This window comes from Euprymna scolopes, chromosome 27 (assembly GCF_053919585.1).
Source record: "Euprymna scolopes isolate OS-2025 chromosome 27, ASM5391958v1, whole genome shotgun sequence".
NCBI classification, from domain to species: domain Eukaryota; kingdom Metazoa; phylum Mollusca; class Cephalopoda; order Sepiida; family Sepiolidae; genus Euprymna; species Euprymna scolopes.
Genome location: NC_136508.1, coordinates 69913858 through 69935911, shown reverse-complemented (window position 1 = coordinate 69935911; position 22054 = coordinate 69913858). Strand labels below are relative to the sequence as shown.

Genomic DNA, 22054 nt, shown 5'->3' with positions numbered 1-22054 from the left:
TTTGACGGTGATACTTGCGAATTTTAAAAGGCGAACCATTATAAGGTGTATATATATATATATATATATATATATATATATATATATATCTTTGTTAAATTTTCTTAAAAACATCTTATTTTAATCTTACATTTAAACCCAATTTAACTTTATGCTTTTATTCTAATTTTTATTCTCAATTTATCTTACTGTGTTTATCAATATCAAAAAAAGTAAATATTTTCCTTTATATTCAAATATTTTCCAGATACATCTGCTTTACTTAAAAAGTGCTAGGTTTATTTTTGGCGTCTTTAAAAAAAACACCCAACATTTTTGCTGATGAGGAGACTTTGCTTCAAAAAACTATATGTTAAAATTATTGTCCATGACTTAATGTCTATCTCAATAAAAACATCGTTTCCGAAACGATCGTACAAAGTATTAACTTTGTTGTGTTCTTTCTTTATGAAACAGATTTTTAATTTTTAATTTAAGTTATAAATTATCAATCATCTTACTTAATATATATACAGGGTGACCAAAAGAAAACAAAAGCTATACATGTGTATATATATATATATATATATATATATATATATATATATATATATATATATATATATATATATAAACCTGGTATATAGTCTGTTTATTATACAAACATTATTGTTACATAAATCTCAATTCAAAGAGACCACCTTATCGGACAAAAACGGGGGCGTTATTTAAACGAGAATCAAGGTAACCATTTAAATGGTCTCTTTGAATTGAGATTCCACTAAAACATGTATGCACATATGTAACCAATAATATTTGTATAATAAGCAAACTATATATATATATATATATATATATATATATATATATATATATATATATATAACGAATACACAAATTACAAAGGCCAATCTCAAAGAATCCCAAAGAATTAAATATAAAAATATTAGAGAAATGTTAGATTATAATCACAGACAAAATAATGAATTCAAAAGAATAAATTTACAGAAGAGATATTTTATCTATGTTTAAAATTAAAGTTTACCTGGATATATAAACAGAAAATGGTTGGTTCATTTTTAGAATCTTTGTCGGTTAAAAGGAGCTTCATACGCTGGAATATCGGAGAAGTCTGAGTCGATGATTAAAGAGTCGTGAATTAGCACGGGTCTGAAAACTTGTAAATAAAACTTCCCAGTCAATTTGAAAAAAACTGAATAAACAAAACCTACTCAATATATATATACCATTCGGTACGGACTCGACTACGGAAGATCAGATAATAAATAAACGTGGATTTATAAGACCAAACCTTAATCGCCCTTCGGGGCCCGTGGCGCAGTGGATAGAGACGCTGAATCTCTACGGTTCCGGGTGAGAATTGTCTGAATATAACGGTTTCAATCCTACCTAAAGCCGGCCAGAGGCTTAGTTATCCAAAACGTGGTGAAACGACAGCAACTATGGATGGCAGTAATTGCTGAGAATGCAGTTAGAAGATTCGGAGTTCCTATCCCGTCGCGGTTACCACCTGACGAAGGCCAGCTGAAACGTCGTGAAACAACAACTAAGAAAGATGAGGATAATAGTCCACATTAAATAAATTAATAAAAAATTGATTTCATTTAGTCTAAAAAAATAGTCTTTGAAGCATTTAATTTCATTCTGGGCTTAAAAAGCACGCTACCTTTCGGTCTGATATTTGGTTATATATTCTTTGACTGAAAATTTCCATCCGGAAAACACTTCTAATTTTCCATATGGAAAACCGTATTACAATTTGGATTTTGTTTTTTCACCCACCCGGATTTTTTCACCCAGGTTGAAATCCGCATATTTTTGCACGGATTCTTATTTACGCAATCATTTTCTGGATTTACCTGGACTTCATCTAAATATCCTTTCACCTATGTATTTCAGCATTTTTATAAACTTTTTCATTAAGTTTTATGCAAATATATTTCGCCACATATTTTTCAGTTTCAGTTTATGGCTTATAAGCAAAACATTAGTATTACTATATGTAATATTTTGCTAATATATTTCATCTAAAGAGAAAGTATTCTTTGAAACTCAGCGGAATAAATGGTTTCTAAATGTATATTACGTGTTCCTCGTCGAATAATAAATTGTTTGCAAATCCTAATTGACAGAGTTTAAATCGTAACTCTTATAACAGGTTGTATTCCTTATTTTGTTTATTGAGCTTTTCGTATAGTTTGAAGTATCCTATAAATATAAGAATTAATATTTATAATCGATTAGTATCATGTAATATATGATATTCGATTTATATTAGATTTAAGTTTACAGAATTATTCAATTAGAAAACTTAGCAATAACTCTTTTGAATATAAATTTATATACAGTGTAATCCGGATATAAGAGACTTCTCCACAGGTCCATATATCCGGATAATCTTATATCCGGGGTTGTTATATCTGGATTACATGGACATTAACACAGGCTCTAATTTGGGACCAGAGAAAATCTCTCTTATATCCGTTTTTCATATATTCGGGTCTGCTATAATATATATATATATTTATATATATATATTACTGCAAATATATATATATATATATATATATATATATATATATATATATACTAGCTGGCCACCTGGTGTTGCCCGGTCGTACAATACGCTTAAACATGATATTTTAATTTATGCAGATTGTATATGTATTATTATAGAATCAATCCTCTATTGAGTATTATATATTACGAGGAATAATTTCCCCGGTGGACTAATTCTGCAAAAAAAAAAAAAAACTAAACAAATATAAACCATATTAACGATAATGTCGTTTATCAAATTCCGTCTGTGTTTGTTTACAATATAACGTCAGCTGATATTTGGGCTTGCCGATCTGAAACATAGTCTTTTATTCTTTCATAGATGAAATGGAAGAATTTTTACAGGGGAATATTTTCCGTAACTTCGGTTCAACTCAACATATTCCCCTGTAAAAAATCTTTTTATTTATTTTTAAGAAAAAAAAACATTTTTAAGATTGGATTTTTTCGATTTTCGATACTTATCGGGTAAATTCCTGCACAAAATATATCTAAGAACAGACCAGACATATAAATTTGCTTTGATTGAAATTTGCAAAGGATAGACTCAGCGGTTTCGGAACCTATGCGAAAGAAACTAAACCACATAATGAGACTTTGAGGTTTTCTCAGCATATGGCAGCCCGCGGGGAAGGGAGTCTCGTTGCTAGTAAAATGTACCCTTTCCGCGACGGTCGACGTTGTCCATAGGGATGCGGAGGGCAGGCTGGTCATGGCAGATGTTGCCGTAAAAGATTCTGTGTTTCGGGTGATTGCGGTTCATGCGCCCAGCACCGCTTGTGAGAGGGTCTCATCCTTCAGTCAGCTTGACGCGTTTGTAGATTGTCGGAAGCGGGTAGTGCTAACGGGGGATTGGAATGCCATCTTAGACCCCGACATAGATAAGGTAGGAGGCGGAGCTAGAGGGTCGGAGACGTGCGAGTTCAGCCTGGCTGATCTGATGGCTAGATGCAGACTGGTCGACAGGTTTCGGGTCGAGCATCCAGGACGGGACATGTGAACGTGGACCAATAGCGTTTCCTCCTATCCAAATACCTATTTGGACAGGATGTTAGTTAGGAGAGGCGAAGTAGACTTCCTATCCTGTCCCACGTTCACTTGGCTAGGCCAGACGGACCATAAATTAGTTATGGCCCGGCTTAAGCTAGGAAATAGGGCTAAGTTAGCGGGGTCTTGGAAGTTAAACACCTCCCTACTGGAGATACAAGACTTCCGAGATCAGTTAAGAAAATTGATTAAAAAGGCACTAGTGGGGGCGGTTACCGGGAGTAAGTAGTGGTTAGGGCTCAAAGCTAAGATCAGAAGCTTCTCCGTCAAGTATGCCCAGCGCCTCGCACTAGATAAGGCCAAGATGAAGAAGCAGCTAGAGCAGAAACAAGCTCGGGCTACAGGGGAGGGTGATAGGGTTAGTCAGGAACTAGCTAAGCAGGACCTTCTACGCGAGTCTAGCGAGCGTTACGAAGGCCAAATAGTTAGAGCTAGGCTTAGAAAGGTAGGCAACGAAGCAGTCAATTCTGATGCAGACATGCGCCGAGAGGTTTCTAGGCGTGGCTCGGACAAATACATTGCGAAAGTCAGACATCCGGATGGACGCACCCTGGAATCGACTCGGGGGATCTGCGAGGGGTTTCGAGAACATTTCGAGGAGCATTTTACACAGCAGCCCAATCTTGGCAGCAGAGTCAGATCCGCTCCGCGTGGAGCTGGGCGCCAGGTTCGAATCATCTGAACAATTCGGAGTTCTCTCTGACCTGGCGATTAGCCCGGAATGCACTTGCACTCAACAACATACAATGCAGTTCTGGTTTTTTGGAGTCGCCTGATTGTCCCCGTTGTGGGACAACGGCCGTAGAAACTACTGATCATGCTTTCTTCGATCGCCGCGAACTCCGTCAGTACTGGTCATATGTCAGCGAAGTGACGGCTCGCATCGATCCTGAGCATCCTCGCCCAATTACCGTATCCAATGTTGTGGACAACGTGAGGTCGCCGTGGGACCGGGAAAGACAAATGGTCTACGTTACGATCATGGCCGTGGCGAGAATTGTGATTTGGACGTCGCGTCTGCAAGGTTGCCGGGGGGTGTTGTCTTTTTCTGATCAAGATCTGATCGCTTTCTTTAAACACCAACTACGGGTGAAAATCAGATGTGATAGAAGAAGCCTGCATCGCGCGGCATTTGACAGAAGATGGATACATGTGGCAAGTCTGTGTGTACGAAGAGGAGCCAAATTTGAATATGTGTTCCCCGCCTACATGTGGAACGCGCAGTTCTGTAAAGTAAAATTAAACAAGTAGCCTCTCAGCTAGCTGAGTGTGTGTTCCATCCCACCCCGATTAGGAAGCCTCCAAGATCCCCATCCCCTCTTACCTGCAATTTTTGTTTTAACCCCTTCTTCTAAATTTCACCCATCTTGGAGAGAAAGAAATACAAACTAACCCCCACCTCTTACCCACAAAATTTTCTTTTCTCCATTCATCCCCATCTAGAGGGCATCCCCACCTAGAGACTGGCCCGCAGAAGCGAGGTTCCTTTTACAAACCTAGTGGAACAAGCAGTCTATCAACTAGATGGGTTTGGGAGGGTCCTACTAATAACCTTTTGTTTTTTCTTCCACCCCCCGCCCTCGACACAAATGAATTATTGTACCATTTTATTGTTATCTTTTTTGTTTTTACACGTCAATAAAATTGTTTTAAAAACTGGGAGTTAAGTAGGACGTCCCCCAATATGAAAGGGTGAATGCGGTATTATGGTGAAAGAAGATACTAGCTGGGAGAAACTTTTGATTTTGTTTAGTTCTGAAGTGACAAGGATGACCAACGACGCCCACAATCCCCCCTTTGAGTTGGCCATGTGCCTAAGTTTTTTGTTCATTGTTGATTTTCAATGTATTTTTAACATGAATAAAGGATTTAATATCTCAAAGTGTAGAACTTGCTCCCATACTTACGAAACTGTTTAAGCGCTGCCTTAAGGAGAAGTACTTTCCGACTCCCTGGAAGACCTGATCAGTTTGCTCTGTATTTAAGAATTCAGGTGATAAGTCATCCCCCTCTCAGTACAGACCAATATGTCTCCTGTGTGTTATGAGTAAGTTGCTGGAATCCATATTAAATAGAGAAATAGTCAATCACCTCAGCAGAAACAACCTACTTAGTGACACACAATATGGTTTCCGCTCTGAAAGATCTACCGCAGATGTGCTGATGGTTATATCTCACAGGATTAGTGAATCTCTTGACAAAGGCTTCCTTTCTAGGGCAATTGCCCTTGAAATATCAAAAGCCTTCGACAAGGTATGGCATAAGGGTCTACTACACAAGATTTCCAGCTACGGTATAACTGGAAATGTTTTCTCAATCATTAAATCATTTCTCTCCGATAGGCTCATAAGAGTAGTGGTCGATGGACAAAAATCAGAGGCCTGCAGTATTAATGCTGGAGTCCCTCAGGGGTCAATCCTGGGCCCAACTCTCTTCCTGATCTACATCAATGACCTCCCTAAACACATACTTAAAGCATTCGTTGACATCTATGCTGATGACACGACCATCTACAGCAACACATCAAAGGCTGTAAATGACAAAGTTCTCTCTGATTCTCTCTCCTCTGATCTCGAGCGCGTGGTTCAGTGGGGGAAGACGTGGCTGGTTACCTTTAATGCGTCTAAAACCAAACTCCTATCCTTAGATCATCAACGCTCTGATCCCCATCTGGAATCAGTTGGGATGGATGGCTCTCGTCTGGGAGGGGCCCCGTGTTTTGACAAGCTTCTGGGTTTGACCTTTATCCTGATCTGAAATGGAACACGTACATTAAGTCTGTTGCCAAGGTCGCTGGAAAGATGGTGGGATCCTTCTACCGCTCCAGAAGATATCTCACTACTGATGCAATTCTATATCTATATAAAAGCGAAGTACGTCCAAGGATTGAGTACTGCTGCCATATCTGGGCAGGAGCTGCTAAAAACAGCCTATCCTGCTTGACAGAGTACAAAATAGACTTCGTGGCTTAGTGGGATATGCCCTTTCCTCTACCCTGCAACCTTTCTCCCACAGAAGAGACGTTGCGAGCCTATCCTTGTTTTATCGTTATTTCCATGGCAGGTGCTCGTCTGAACTCCAATCTCTGGTCCCTCCTTGCCAATCCTTCACGAAAAACACACGTCTAGCCGAATCCACTGTGAAAAATTTCCCCCACTCTTTATCTGTGCCTAAATCAAAACGTGGATTCCATGAACAAAACTCCTTTCTTATAACTGCACGCCTGTGGAACTCTGTTCCGTCTGCCTACTTCCCACCTGACTACAACTTGGATGTCTTCAAGTCCAACGTTAACAAATTACTAATGAATCGCCCCCTTAAGTTAACACTTCATCAAATCTCCACACTAACGTAATGTACTTGCAATAACCCTTATCCCTGAGTGGCTTCCGGGCCTTGATAAGTGGTGACCACTGTGTAAAAAAAATTATCTGTTCCGGCAGATACTGCAAGCAAAGCCCATATGTGGGGGCGACTCCACACATAAGACATTGGTCAATGTAGGGGCAACCCTTCATACCAATTGTCACTATCCAGCTCCCCTACTCTCCGAGGAGCTGGTCCCCATTTACCCTTCACTCCTCACATTAAAAATCGGCCTTGTGCCTAATTTGCTCGGTGGGGGAGCAAATAAAGTATTTATAAATGCTGTACTTATGTTTGTAACTTTGTGTTAATTTAATGTAAAATGATCACCCACTTTACAACCAGTCAGTCTCAAAGCCATTCTCCATATCATTCAAGTTGTTTTTGAAGGATTCCAATTATTTTTTAAGCATTCAAGTCATTCTTAAGGTCATTCAATTCATCCTTAAGTTCATTAAAGTCATTCTAAGTCATGTACTTTTTATTTATTTAAGTCATTTCAGCCCATTTTTCAGTCATTTTAGTTTATCTTAAAGAATGTCATGGCAATCCTACATTCACACATTCATTCATTACACGAGAGCAAGCGACTAATGGTTATTGGCCTTGTTAATAAATTATATCATAAATCATTGTTAACAGCTGGCGTTGGGAAAAGCACACATGAATACTAATGTCTGTATTAATAAAGAAAACAATTGAATATTCAAATGACGTCAATACAAGCTGCACATCGAGCCATGAATTTAACGTAAAACATGATAGACATACTCCTTATCAAACTATAGCATGATTGACTGACAAAAATATCATTTCAAACTTGAGCATGACAGAGCAAAGTGAATGATATTTCGAATGTAAGCATGATGCAATTAATTATTAAAAATCCTCCTCTCTATAACAACGCAAGCCCCCCTCCTTTTTTGAATTTCCACCGTCTTTTTCCGTTTCTGAAATAGAACAGCGTCATACTTTGCACATAAAACATTTTCAAATATTTGTAATGGTGTTTTTGTTTTCTTAATCTCATTCATCCAGAGGAAGTCTCGAAATAAAGACGAACCGTTGATGAACACGTAACTCGTTTTGGTCCTTTTTTATTGCTCTATTTTGTTGGAATACTATTTCCATTGTTCTCATTATATATATATATATGTGTGTGTGTGTGTGTGTGTGTGTGTGTGTGTGTGTGTGTGTGTGTGTGTGTGTGTTATGTAGTAACAAAAACATTTGTACTATTTTTATGTATGTTTATATTACAGGTTGGAGAGATATATGAATACTAATTTTTGTATTAATAAAGAAAACAATCGAATATTCAAGATACGTCGACACAAGCTGCACATCGATCAAGGAAATTAATGTCAAACATGACAGACAGACTACGATGCTTTTTCAAACTATAGCATGATTGACGGACGGAAATAATACTTTAAACTTGAGCATGGCAGACCAAAGTAAATACTATTTCGGGTGTAAGCATGGCACAAGGATGTAATTGAGGTTTCAAACATTAGCATGACAGACTGACGAAAAGTTGAGCAATGCAACCCTTTTTGTGAACTTTTTTGCTTCTTACCATAATGCATAAATTTTATCTTGAATATATAGCGGTCCTGGATATGACTTTAAACTATATTCGATGGTGACACCCCAGCTTGCGGGCTTTGGGGAGTGTGGAGCCACCTTTTAATTGCTATTGCTTCCAGATCCACTCTGACTCGGAGTGGTAGTACTTGTTAGGGTCCCAACTATGGGTTAAATAGAAACCGACTTGAAAAAAATATTTTATTAAAAACCTTTTCTTCAAAATCACTGGATTTGGCATTAAATAACCTGAAAAGGGTTGATATGCCGTAAAACCAAAACAACCAAACGCACCATGATTTATTGATTTCTAAACTATATCACATGTATCCAGTGTCCTATTTACAGCAGAGTCAATATTCGCTTTTTAAATAACATGAATAAGTTTTTCCTTACAATTTGTATATTCTAACCCACTTTTAGTCATTACACAAAATTTTAACGTAATAGTAAATATTTAGATACACTGAGACTTTATGCGTTAAATTAAGGAGTTCAGCGATAACAGCCCTATTTAAAGCTGAAGATCGCAAGAAAATACTTGGCTGCATTTCCAATAAAATGCTTCAATCCAATCTGCACGTTTAGCGACGAAAATACTACGCACAAGTTACACGTGCCAGAATGACCGACAAAGCCCTCTTATAGAAATGCGATGAGGCATCTTACTAAATACACAAAATACAAAAAAAAATTAATTAATTAATTAATAAATAAATAATAATAAAATAAAAGAGAAAATGAAATTAAAAAGAAAACGTAATCAGCAACAAAAGAATAAGAAATAATGTTTCTTTTTTGTTTATCAAACTTGCTGTTGTAACACGTCAAGCCTTGTGCAACTTAGTTGTCTCTTTTCAGTTCTTCAGTTGAGCAATATCTGCCCCAAAAGATTGGCCCTCCTATTTTTATTATGAAGGGGTCGGGAACGTGCGCCAATTAGAAAACCCATGCACGCACGTGGTCATGACGTCATCTGTGTTTAAGAATGCCACGTCATAGCGTGCGTCCTTATTCTGTCTCCACAAGAAGAAAATAAAAGCACAACCGATCATGCGAGGATGCCCTCCTCCTTTCACTTGAATCATTCTCCTCATTTACTTTGAAATAGTCTTAAATCGCAGGGTAAGGCATCTCATCACAAAGACATTAATATACGCCACATATTTACAGAAGCCGTAATTACCCGTTGACTTATAAAAAGTAATAAAAAGTACGTTCTCTTTTTATTAACATCTGCTTTTTTTTCGGTTGAATATGCTTATATCATTGTTGAACAATGGTTTAATAGGTACATCTCTTGTCTTTGTGATAATAATCATTCGTTTATGTTAGCTTTTTACTTCAAGTGGTTTCATATATTGTTTGAAGCGATTTCCAATTATAAAAACTTCTCGATCCGGCAGCTTTGACTCGGTGAAAGTCTTAAGCCATTCGTAATTATTGATACTGTCAGTATTGAGGATCGTACATTCATTCTCCAGAAGAATTTTATCTATAATATCTTGTTTTTCTTTTTCATATCGCTTTTGAAAAAAAAATAATTACGCTAACAAATTTACCCGACATTGTATTTTGAAAAAAAAATTTTTTTTTAATTGTAAAGCATTTTCTTTTTCATAACGATGCGAGAAAGTGTTGCTCCCCACCTTCCTCTTACAATGGACACACCAAAATATGGGTGCTTACTCTATGCTGGTCAGTCGATAAAAGAGAAAGAGTTCTGTAAAAATGGAATTATGGGAAATCTATTACCTAAACTTTACCTGACAGGCCTCATCACCCAGCAAAAATATTTGTGTTACTACGCTGAGAGTGGCACCTAACAAATAGTGCCACATAGATACTATCTTCGAATGTGTATTGTTTCTCTGTTCATGAGTTTGATGATGCTTTTCCTTATAACACAATCTGATCTAATATTCAAAAGCACAGAGTATTCGGATACAAGTAAGATCTAATTGGTATGGCTAACCCACAGTGGCTCCTACGAGGAATGGTGCACTTTCTCCAAATTATGCGTCATGTTGGCCTAATGGTTATCATACTTAACTCACTGTTTAGGCTCTGATTTCGAGTTCAGCACGAGCCCTTTTTTCCCTTCAAGAAATGAACTGTTTAGCAAAAATGGCCTAATGGTTATTTTACTTGACTCACTGTCTAGGTTTTAGTTTCGAGTTCAGCTCGAGCCCTTTTTTCCTTCAACATAAGTAACAGGATGGAACTAAATACTTATCCAGACTAGACTTGAATTTTTATCCTCGAATCCAGTAAAGACACGAGACGATAAAAATATGTGCAATAAAATATTTAAATGGTCAATTAAGGAGAGGAAGATAATGTTCTTAATTGCTTTACTAATTCAGTGTTTGAGGCATCTCAAACACTAAGGATAATTTTCAAAGGATTATTCAAATATCTATGTATCTCATATAGAGATCAAGTATTAGCACCAAGGAAGTGTGGGGGGTGATTTCTGAGAACTTCGACTGAAATAAAATGAAACACATTTAAAAGATGAATATCGAATGTACCAAATTACTCAGACAATTTCTGGTTGCCCGGGTGTTTGGAGGTGTAAGTTGAGCAAAAAAAAAAAAAAAAAAAAAAAACGATCAATTTTTTTTAACTTTGACCCCTATTATGACCCCTTAAAATTTATTGTTTTGAGCTCAGATCAAATTATTAAGTTCGATCCATGCCCAAGAAATGTATATCTAAAATTTCAAGTGTTTAGATCCTAAATTGTCGGAGGAGTTTGGTAGAGTTCTCAAAGGTGAAATCGTTTAACTTTGACCCCTTAACCGCGATATTTCTGGCCGAAAACCGATCACATCGATTTTTCCAAACCCCAGTACCCTGTATATCAAATTTCGAGTCTGTAGACTGAAAATTGACAGAGTTATTGTGAAGGAAAATATACACAGATAGACACACACACAGACACGTTCACTTTTATAGATATACTAGCATTTCAGCCCGGCGTTGCCCGGGTGTTTGGATGTGCATGTTGAGCAAAAAAAAAAGTGCTAGTAGGAAGGCAGGCTCAAACCCGTACCGAAAAGTAAGAAAAGAACGGGGTAAAATCTAACGTTTATGCTGTTACGACCTACGCCAAACCGGGAGCGACATTTATAAAAATTAAGGCTAGACAATCTAAAGGAGAGGATAACTTTAAAAAATATCGGCGAAAAAAGTGGCTCCCCCCCCTGTGTCTAGTTGAAGGGGAAAATATTAATGTTTTTAGCCAATTTTATCGATATTTGTCGTATGAAAGGTCGAATTTAAAAACGATACTGATCTTGGTAAAATTCGTCCCCTCTATTGAAAGTCTAAGGTAGACATGCAAACAGACATACATACATGCATTTATATATTGGTAACTAAAGATTTTCGACCCAAGCTGATAAAAAAGCTTGCCCTATCTCTGAATACCCTTTATGTAAAATTTTAAATATTTAGACCAGAAATTGTCTGAGTAATTTGGAAGAGACCGCAGAGGTTAATTTTTTTAATTTGACCCCTATTATGACCCCTTAAAATTGATTATTTTGGGCTCAAATGATATTATTTAATTAGATACATGTCCAAGGAACCTATATCTAAAATTTCAAGTGCGTGGACCCAAAATTGTCGGAGGAGGTTGGTAGAGTTCTCAAAGGTCAAATCCTTGAACTTTGACCCCTTAATCGCGAAATTTCTGGCCAAAAACCGATCACATCGATTTTCCCAAATCTCAGTACCCTGTATATCAAATTTAGAGTCCGTAGACTAAAAATTGACAGAGTTATTGCGTAGGGAAATGTACACAGACACACAGACACACAGATACACACATCTATATAATAGCCAAGTACGTCAAAGGATGGAATACTGTTGCTATATCTTGGCAGGAGCTGCTAAAAACAGCCTATCCTACCTTGATAGAGTACAAAATAGACTTCGTGGCTTAGTGGGGGATGCCCTTTTCTCTACCCTGCAACCTCTCTCCCACAGAAGAGACGTTGCAAGCCTATCCTTGTTTTATCGTTATTTCCATGGCAGGTGCTCGTCTGAACTCCAATCCCTGGTCCCCCCTCGCCAATCTTTCACGAAAAACACCCGTCTAGGTGAATCCACTGTGAAAAATTTCCCCCACTCTATATCTGTGCCTAAATCAAAACGCGGATTCCATGAACAAAGCTTCTTTCTTAGAACTGCACGCCTGTGGAACTCTGTTCCGTCTGCCTGCTTCCCACCGGACTACAACTTGGATGTCTTCAAGTCCAACGTTAACAAATTCCTAATGAACCGCCCCCTTAAGTAAACACTTAATCAAACCTCCACACTAACGTAATGTACTTTGCAATAACCCTTATCCCTGAGTGGCTTCCGGGCCTTGATAAGTGGTGATCACTGTGTAAAAAAAAAATACATGTTCACTTTTATATATATATAATAGAATAGATAGATAGATATAAAAGAGAATGTGTGTGCAAGGACATTTGTGGGAATTGCATTTCCACACACAGCGAACACAGAGACAAAACCTCTGAGAACAAGGTAAATATAATTATCGCCGCTTGATTCGGCCAACCCGATTTTGCCACAAGAGAGCATTACCATCTTACATCTGTTCCTGCTTTATCTTCTGTCTCTCTTTTTTCCTAGTCACAGAATAATTCAGACGCATAAGAGCGACGCTCCCGTATTTGCTGCAAAAACTCACATGCTGCGCACACGCACGTACTATTTTTATACCTTGTAACGGTATGAAACTGTTTCTCACTAATATAACATTACAGTAAATAAATGTATATTTGGTGGTATTATATATTTCTGCTATCCGGTGTAATCATTTTTATTAGAAGATCAAGCGACCTTTCTTTATCCTCTACAAATTTATCAACCTATATACTCAACGAATTTTTAATCTACTGACTTGAAATTTGATATATAGCGTATTCAGATATGTGGGAAACATTTTAAGCGGTCTTTATCCGAAAAAGAGGCCGCTAATGGTTAAAAATTGAAACATTGGTATGTGGGGGCGGGTCATCGGATATTATTTTTCAAGACTGCACATGCGCAAACATTCAAATGACAGCTTTCTTATGTTAAGAATAAGTAGGTTTGAACACGTTTTTTAAAGATCGTCTCAAGTTGGCCTAATGGTTACCATACTTGACTCACTGTATTTAGATGTTGGTGCTGATTTTAGCTCGAGCACATTTTTTGTTTTTTACTTACAAGAAGTGAACTGTTTAGAAAAACAAAATACTCGCATGCACCTGTCTCAGTTTCTTTCGTTTTATTTTTACTATATTAGGTACAATATATCAATCCGTAGAAGATTGACACTAATAATAATAAATGCGAAATCTGCAAAAATTAAATATCATATTTATGCGTATTTTACGACCAGGCTACGCCGGGCGGCCTTCTAGTATTTTATGAAAGTTAGAAAGAGTGCTCTGAACAGGATCTTCAGACATATATGACCTCTACGTTACCTGAAGAGTTACTTTCTTTCTTGATCAGTAGAATAATCTAACAGTTTTTTCCACTATCATTAGCAACCGGTTTGGTATATTTTATATCTAGAGTGAAAGTTAGTCTAAGAAGCTTAGCAAAACATCCGGGATGGTCGCTCATTTCGATTAAGAAAACAAGAACCTGAACGTTGATGGTTAACGGAGTAGTTAAGAAAAACAACATTATATTTTCCTCTATAGTATAGCGGGTTCCCTCTCAGATGGAGAAGCAACAGTATTTTGATCATAAATGCTCGTCGAAGTGTAGCCATAGGGAATTATGCTCTGCGTCGATGTCAACAAATAATCGCAGAATATCATTTGGAAGATAATAAAAATCAGGGGGACATTTAGACCTCAAAATAAATCTTTAAGGTATGCCAGCTTCGATAGTATAATACTCGGAATTCTTCATCAACTACTAATTTTATGGATCTACTAGCATGCAGCCTGGCGTATCCCAGGCGTAAAATATGCGTCAAAATTCCATGCAGATTTCATAATTATTATGATAGAGCTAATTCTATACTGATTATTATATTGTACCCAATATATAGTAGTGTTTTTTCCTGGCGTAGCTCAATGATAAAATACGCTTAAATACGATATTTTAACTCATGCAGAGTTGTAGGTAAATTTTATCGAAGGAAAGCGTACTACACACGATCCAACTTAATATGTCGAAACATACCGACAACATTTCTTTGTGTTTACTGTCTTGTGCAACATATTCTTTTATCCCTGAACCTGTTGTGCGCGTTTTCATGCCTGACCCTTTCCTAGAGCCAGAACAACGTGTCAAGACTCGAGTTCAACGGGGTATCAGTATACCGATAACAGGTACTTAAGTGGCGCTACTATTTCACAATATAATGGAAATATCTGAATGTTGTATGTTCATAAAGCACTGCTTTATGATGAGGAAAATATTATTCAAGCAATAGAATAGTTTGATAAATGTTATTATGACTTTGTGTTGTATAGATATACGAGTCTGTATAACCGCTTACATGTGTATATAATGTGTATATGTTAAGGTGCATATATGATCTTCGTGATGAGTGTCTAAACAGGATATATAGCATTTATAACAAAAAGGGACGGATCACATTTCTCTGACCATTTAATATTTGGTCCATCTTTGATCTTGTTTGACGGAAAGCTGCAAAAGAGATTCATCCCAATGAATCAACAAATCTCGGGTGTCTTTTTAGCAACTTTATTTACTGATGTTTCCACATTGGAAAGCTGAACGCTTGGTCATTACATTTGATAGGCGTTGGCACCTTGTTTTCCCGGGTGCTTCGAGCCATTACAAGCGGTCGGCTCGACTCTTTCTCTCTCTCTCTCTCTCTCTCTCTCTCTCTCTCTCTCTCTCTCTCTCTTTCAAACCCTGGCCACTAACTGACCCACCTATAAAAAACATCCTCCTTCTAATGACGTCATCAACACGTATCAACAATAATCAGAATTTCGAAATAAATTGCAGCAGCCAATTTTTTTATTTAAATAAATATGTACGACTGCGATGTGTCTGCCGCGTATACACTTTATCTCTCTAACATGCGTGTTTGTGTTAGTAATGAAAATTAATTTTCTTTTCATTTCTAACATAAATATTTTTTATTAAAACATTTTCTCCGAATATTATCCTCTACATAGCATTTAATAATATTAATCGATCATGCAAATATAATGCTACATTTATTTCGTCGGAAAAGAAAAAATTGTGGCATGCGTACGTTACACACGGTCAAACAGACACAAATTGTGCTTGACGCTCAGATCTTTTCAGTCCGACCGATGTGCCGAAAATCATAAAAAAGTTTTCGACATTGTTTTGCAGATTGTAAAATGAAATTCGCGTTACATATGTTGAATATATCAAAAGGCTGTTCGCCAGTTTGCATTAACCTTTGTCAATAAGAAAGCTGTGATAAAACTGTTTAATCAAAATCAATAAAACATAACAACGTGCCGACTTCAGAAATCGTTGTTTGCACCTGCTACAAGTTGCTAAAACATCAGGGTTGGCCCCTGTTCACTTTAGGCTCGGATGACATTTTTTTTTACTTTCGGTGGGGATAATTCAAAGCGTTCTTTCACGTAACATGTTCGTTAAAGCAACACAAACACACTATACTAACAATAATGCAAAATGAAACAGTATTTGAACATTTATTGAATTATAATAAAAAAAAGGTTTAGCTTTTATAAAATAATCAGAATTTCGAAATAAATTATAACAGGAAATTTTTGTATTTAAATAAAAATGTACGACTTAAAAAACAAGACAAAATAGAATGCTTTTGAAAATGTATGACTTTATAAACAAACATTTTAATAAACAGTCGTTCTAAAAGTATTAATTCTGAAATTAAGGAAAGTGATCGTTATATAAAAATAAAATGTATGACTTAAAATGATAAATTACAAAATTTTACAAAATTAAACTTTCCTAAGAAATTGATATAATCATTACAAAAGTATAAACTAAGAAATTTGGCATTCTTCAAAACAGTATATTTTGAATTGTCTCCCCTTGGAACTCTTCAAAAATAAAAACAAAAAATAATATCCTTCAAACCTTAAGTGCTTGTCCACACGCACTTAAGGTTTTGAGTCAATATTGTAAAGTGGATGAAAATAATAAACGATAGATATATTTAACTACTTTAGGGAATAATTTATTCTCAAATGTAGCACTTGGTATTTAAAGCTAAGTAAATCAAAGGTGATTTATAGGTATACTAATCGAAAAAAACGAAAAGTGGAATTGATTAAGGGTAAAAGAAAAGGAGAATTGAAGGGGTTGGCATTTATATGGATTAGAAGAAAGGGAGAATATTCGATAAAAAAAAATTGAAAACCAGTATAGAGTTTTAAAGCTCAAGTTACTAAGAGATGCGCAAAAAAGTAATACACATACACACACACTATATATATATATATATATATATATATATATATATATATATATATATAGTTTTAATATCACTACTATGTATTAGGTTCACTGTGATACTCCATAGAAAATTGTCTCTATAATAATAAATGCGTAATCTGCGGAAGTTAAAATATCACATTTAAGCGTTACGACCGGGCAACGCTATGCGGCCTGCTAGTTCTATATTATTGTTCTCCGGGAATGATGTAACCTGAGAAGGTTTTGTTTAAACAAATTAGAATACATCTTCGACAATCAGGGTCTGTGTCACTCTTAAGTAGGTGATGATTTTTGTTTAGTGCAGGCCTACGAGAACTAACTTTGCAGGCGTTACCATATCTCTTTTAGAAGAGGTTAGTTTATTGTTAATACTGGGAATTATCGATGGGGCTACAAAGGTATTTTTTTAAATCAGAATACACTCACTTATTAGAAGCTGGTGAGAGGGAAGTACATACCCACTCTATATAGACAATGGCAACGAAATCGCCTAGACGCGTTCAAAATCTCATTAGTCCATCGCGAATAATTGTGCATAAATAATTTAAGGCCAGTTACGATTACCCAGTCGACGAAAAAATAGCTATTTGTTTACGATATATAACTTGGGACACTTATCAGAATTGTCCCTCCTCCCAAAACAAAAAAGAAAAATATAAAACAAATAAATAAAAGGCAAACTGTTATTTTCTAAATATCTTGATTAGTTTTTTGTTGTTGTATTTTTTTTAAATGAAAATAAAAATAGTATAAAGACTGTTGAGTTAGAACGAAAAAAAAAAAACGGCAGTTTCTTTACAGCCATAACTGAACCTCGGTAACCCCTTGAAAATCGAAAGTGAAACAAAATATAGGTAGACAGTTACAGTTTCTCACGGTTGGTGACACTTATTGGATGTGTTTCTATCAGTCTTTTGTTTACTTCTCAATTTTTGAGCGATTATCGAGGCTAGACTATGACTCTAAAGAGGCAACCATTTCTTCGTTCTAACTCGACAAGCTTTGAAGTAATATCTTGAATTAAAAGAACACATTTTAAAATACGTACAAATACAGAAAACACGAAGGCGGAAGACAGAAGTAGGTAGACAGAAGGGTAACTTAGTTTGCGTTTGGTAACATTTATTAGTTGTAGATTTATTTATTCACCATTTTTTTGTCAGCTCTTCTAATAAATGCCAATCGTTTCCAATATATCTTCTATTATATAAAATAAACTTTGTGCGTGTATGTGTACATGTGTCTGTGGGTTCGTTCCCCACGAACTCGAAAACGGTTTGGCCGATTTTTTTTTTTAATTTCACACAAATGTACTTTATTTGACTGTCAGTGGTTTTAGATAGGTTTTGTATCGGAATGTCTTCGATAAGTATCGATAATCTAAAAAAAAATCTTATGAAAAGAGGAACAGACAATTTTGACTAAAGTTAACGCCTTATACAACCTAACACCAGAAGTGCATCTGAGAAGTTTTATTACCGGACAAACAGAAAGACTCGGCATATAAAATCAACAGTGGGCTCTTTGATATGATAGTTTGTGTAATTATTTTAACGTTTTATTTTCTTACTTGTGTTTGTCGCTTTATTCTTTCGTGATTTTCCTGTGCCAAACATAGCGCCCGTTTGTGTGAGAAAATGCGTGAGTTAAAATAAAGATCAAATCCACATCGAAAAAAACAAAACAAAACAAAGCAAATAAACAAATAAAACAACAAACAAACAAACAAACAAACAAACAAATACAACTCATACAAAAGCGCAGAATAATCGTCCTTCAGGTAATTAATTCTAAATTTTTTTCCTGGTGCCAAGTGACTCAGATATTTTCATTATCACACACACACACACACACAAATTATAATACTACATATATATGTCATACTTAAATATACTACTACATATATATGTCATACTTAATTATAATACTACATTATAATACTACAGGACAAAGGTATCAGGTTGACACGAAAACTCTTGTAGTTTTTCACCTTTATTCAGATGAACATATCTCGGCCTAACAAGAATTCACTGATCGAAATAAACACTAGCAGGATGAACACACTTTTGTCAACGCAAAACACGTGTATTTATACCAGTAACATAAAAAATTATATCAGTAACATAAAAAAAATTATACCAGTAACATAAAAAAAATTATACCAGTAACATAAAAATCTTGCGTTTTGGTGGCGATGAAGTCATCGAAGGCGTTTTTGATATCGCTTAGGTTTTTGAAGACTGTCTCACGCAAAAAGTTTTTGATATGCTTGAAAAAGTGATAGTTGGTAGGTGAGATTTCTGGAGAGTATGGCGGGTGAGGCAGAGTTTAGTTATTCAATTCGTTCAATTTTCTGATCTATTTTATCCATTTGTTATTAGTCAATTCATAAGGCAGCCATTTATCAAGTTTTCTTTTGTCTTTCCAATCGCTCTCAAGTGGTTAAAAATAGTCGTATATGTTAGTCTAAATCAGAAGTAAGTTTAGAACACTTGTGCGTGGATTTACTTCAGGTAAGGCTCTCAATTGATTGTTGTCAATATCCGATGGCCGATCACTACGCTCACCATTTTCAAGATTCTCGTCGCCGCAACGAGATTTCTTAAAACACCAGTGTGGTGTGCGTTCAGTTGTGGTTACTGGTGCCAAAGACTTCGTTGATATTGCGAGCTGTTTCAGCAACTTTTCGGCCTAGTTTGATTGAAATAATAAAATTGTGCGAATTTGTTTCAACGTTCTAATAAGAAGACATAATTGTTTTAAACGATTGTAATATAAACGATTAGATAGAGCGAAACCAGCTTTTTAAAATGGTATATAAAGTAAAGATATTAAATACAGCATTTGAAATCAAAATTTAAAATCCCGCAAGAACTTTCTTGCCGGCGTAATATATGTATATATATATAATATACAAAATATAGGTAGACAGTTACAGTTTCTCGCGGTTGATGACACTTATTGGATGTGTTTCTATCAGTCTTTTGTTTACTTCTCAATTTTTGAGCGATTATCGAAGCTAGACTATGACTCTAAAGAGGCCACCATTTTTTTCGTTCAAACTCGACAAGCTTTGCACTAATATTTTGAATTAAAAGAACACATTTTAAAATCCGTTAAAATACAGAAAACACGAAGGCGGAAGACAGAAGTAGGTAAACAAAAGGGTAACTTAGTTTGCGTTTGGTAACATTTATTAGTTGTAGATTTATTTATTCACCATTTTTTTTGTCAGCTCTTCTAATAAATGCCAATCGTTTCCAATATATCTTCTATTATATAAAATAAACTTTGTGCGTGTATGTGTACATGTGTCTGTGGGTTCGTTCCCCACGAACTCGAAAACGGTTAGGCCGATTTTTTTTTTTTTTAATTTCACACAAATGTACTTTATTTGACTGTCAGTGGTTTTAGATAGGTTTTGTATTGGAATGTCTTCGATAAGTATCGATAATCTAAAAAAAATCTTATGAAAGAAAGAACAGACAATTTTGACTAAAGTTAACGCCTTATACAACCTAACATCAGAAGTGCATCTGAGAAGTTTTATTATCGGACAAACAGAACGACTCGGCATATAAAATCAACAGTGGGCTCTTTGATATGACAGAGGCGACTTCGAAATGAATGTATAGCACAATTTAACCATGATACTTGATTTTTGCATTTTAAACTTTGATTCAAGTTATTATCACTGAAAAGTAGATTTTATTTACACAGGAATCACCACTTATCAAGGTCCGACGACCACTCGAGGATAAGGGCTAATGTTATTATGGCGTAATAAACATAAGTAGTGGGAATTTTGTAAATTGGATTACTTAGGGGGACAGTTCATTAAGAATTTGTTTAAATTGAACTTGAAGACAATCAGATTGTAGTCAGCTGGAAAGCAGGCAATCAGAAGAGAGTTCCACATGCGTGCAGCTCTAAGAAAGAAGCTTTGTTCATGGAATCTGTATTTAGGTTTAGGCACAAATAAAGTGTGGGGGAAATTATTGATAGTGGTTGTGGCTAGACGAGTGTTATTCGTGAACGTTTGGCGAGGGGGGACAATGGATTGAATTTCAGCTGAGCATTTGCCATGAAAATAACGATAAAGCAGATAGGCTCAATGTAGGCATATAAAATAAACAGCCGCTTCTTTAATATAACAGGAACGCATTCGAAATAATTAGTTCTGTTTAGAGTACAATGGCACCATTATACTGGATATTTGCATTTTAAACTTAAATTCAAGCTTTTATATATATAAAAATATTTTTTATAAAACCAACAGTAGGTTCTTTACAGTGCAAAGTAGACTACAATGTATTGTGGACTAAGTCATTGCGGGGAGGATTGAAAAATGGGCGATTTTACCGATTCCAGTGACAATAAAACATGGGAAGGTGAAACATTCGTTAATCCTCATTCATTCCAGGACAATGTCGGTTCTCCATGCTGGTTGAATTTTCGATTGTTATTGCAACTTAGGGAACGGTTTGACGAGCCACGTAATAAAACTGAACAAAAAATAAAAACAAAGCCGATTCTTAATTTATTCTATGAGAATCGCAAGTTTGTGTAATTATTTTAACGATTTATTTTCTTACTTGTGTTTGTCGTTTTATTCTTTCGTGATTTTCCTGTGCCAAACATGGCGCCCGTCTGTGTGAGAAAATGCGTGAGTTAAAATAAAGATCAAATCCACATCGAAAAAACAAAACAAAACAAAGCAAATAAATAAACAAAACAACAAACAAACAAACAAACAAACAAATAAATACAACTCATACAAAAGCGCAGAATAATCGTCCTTCAGGTAATTAATTCTAAATTTTTTTCCTGGTGCCAAGTGATTCAGATATCATTATCACACACACACACACACACACACACACACACACACACACACACACACACACACACATACACACACACACACACACACACACATTTTTATAAATGCAAACACAATATACATTATTCGTAGCAGATTTCATCAGCAACATGTAAGAACATGTATTGTTTGCGGTTATACTTAATTATAATA

The 22054-nt window shown here is 35.8% G+C and overlaps 1 protein-coding gene across 4 annotated transcripts in view; it reads right to left on the bottom strand.

Annotated features, from left to right (window-relative positions):
• LOC145248910 (uncharacterized) overlaps positions 1 to 21665 on the bottom strand; it is a 90156-nt gene extending 68491 nt beyond the window's left edge. For all 4 annotated transcript variants that reach the window (XM_080110691.1, XM_080110693.1, XM_080110692.1 and 1 more), the window contains exon 1: positions 21615 to 21665. In XM_080110691.1, the coding sequence (XP_079966817.1) occupies positions 21615 to 21660 (46 nt within the window). In that variant the 5' untranslated portion in view covers positions 21661 to 21665. The remainder of the gene's footprint in view (positions 1 to 21614) is intronic.
• Between the last annotated feature and the right edge of the window lie 389 nt (positions 21666 to 22054).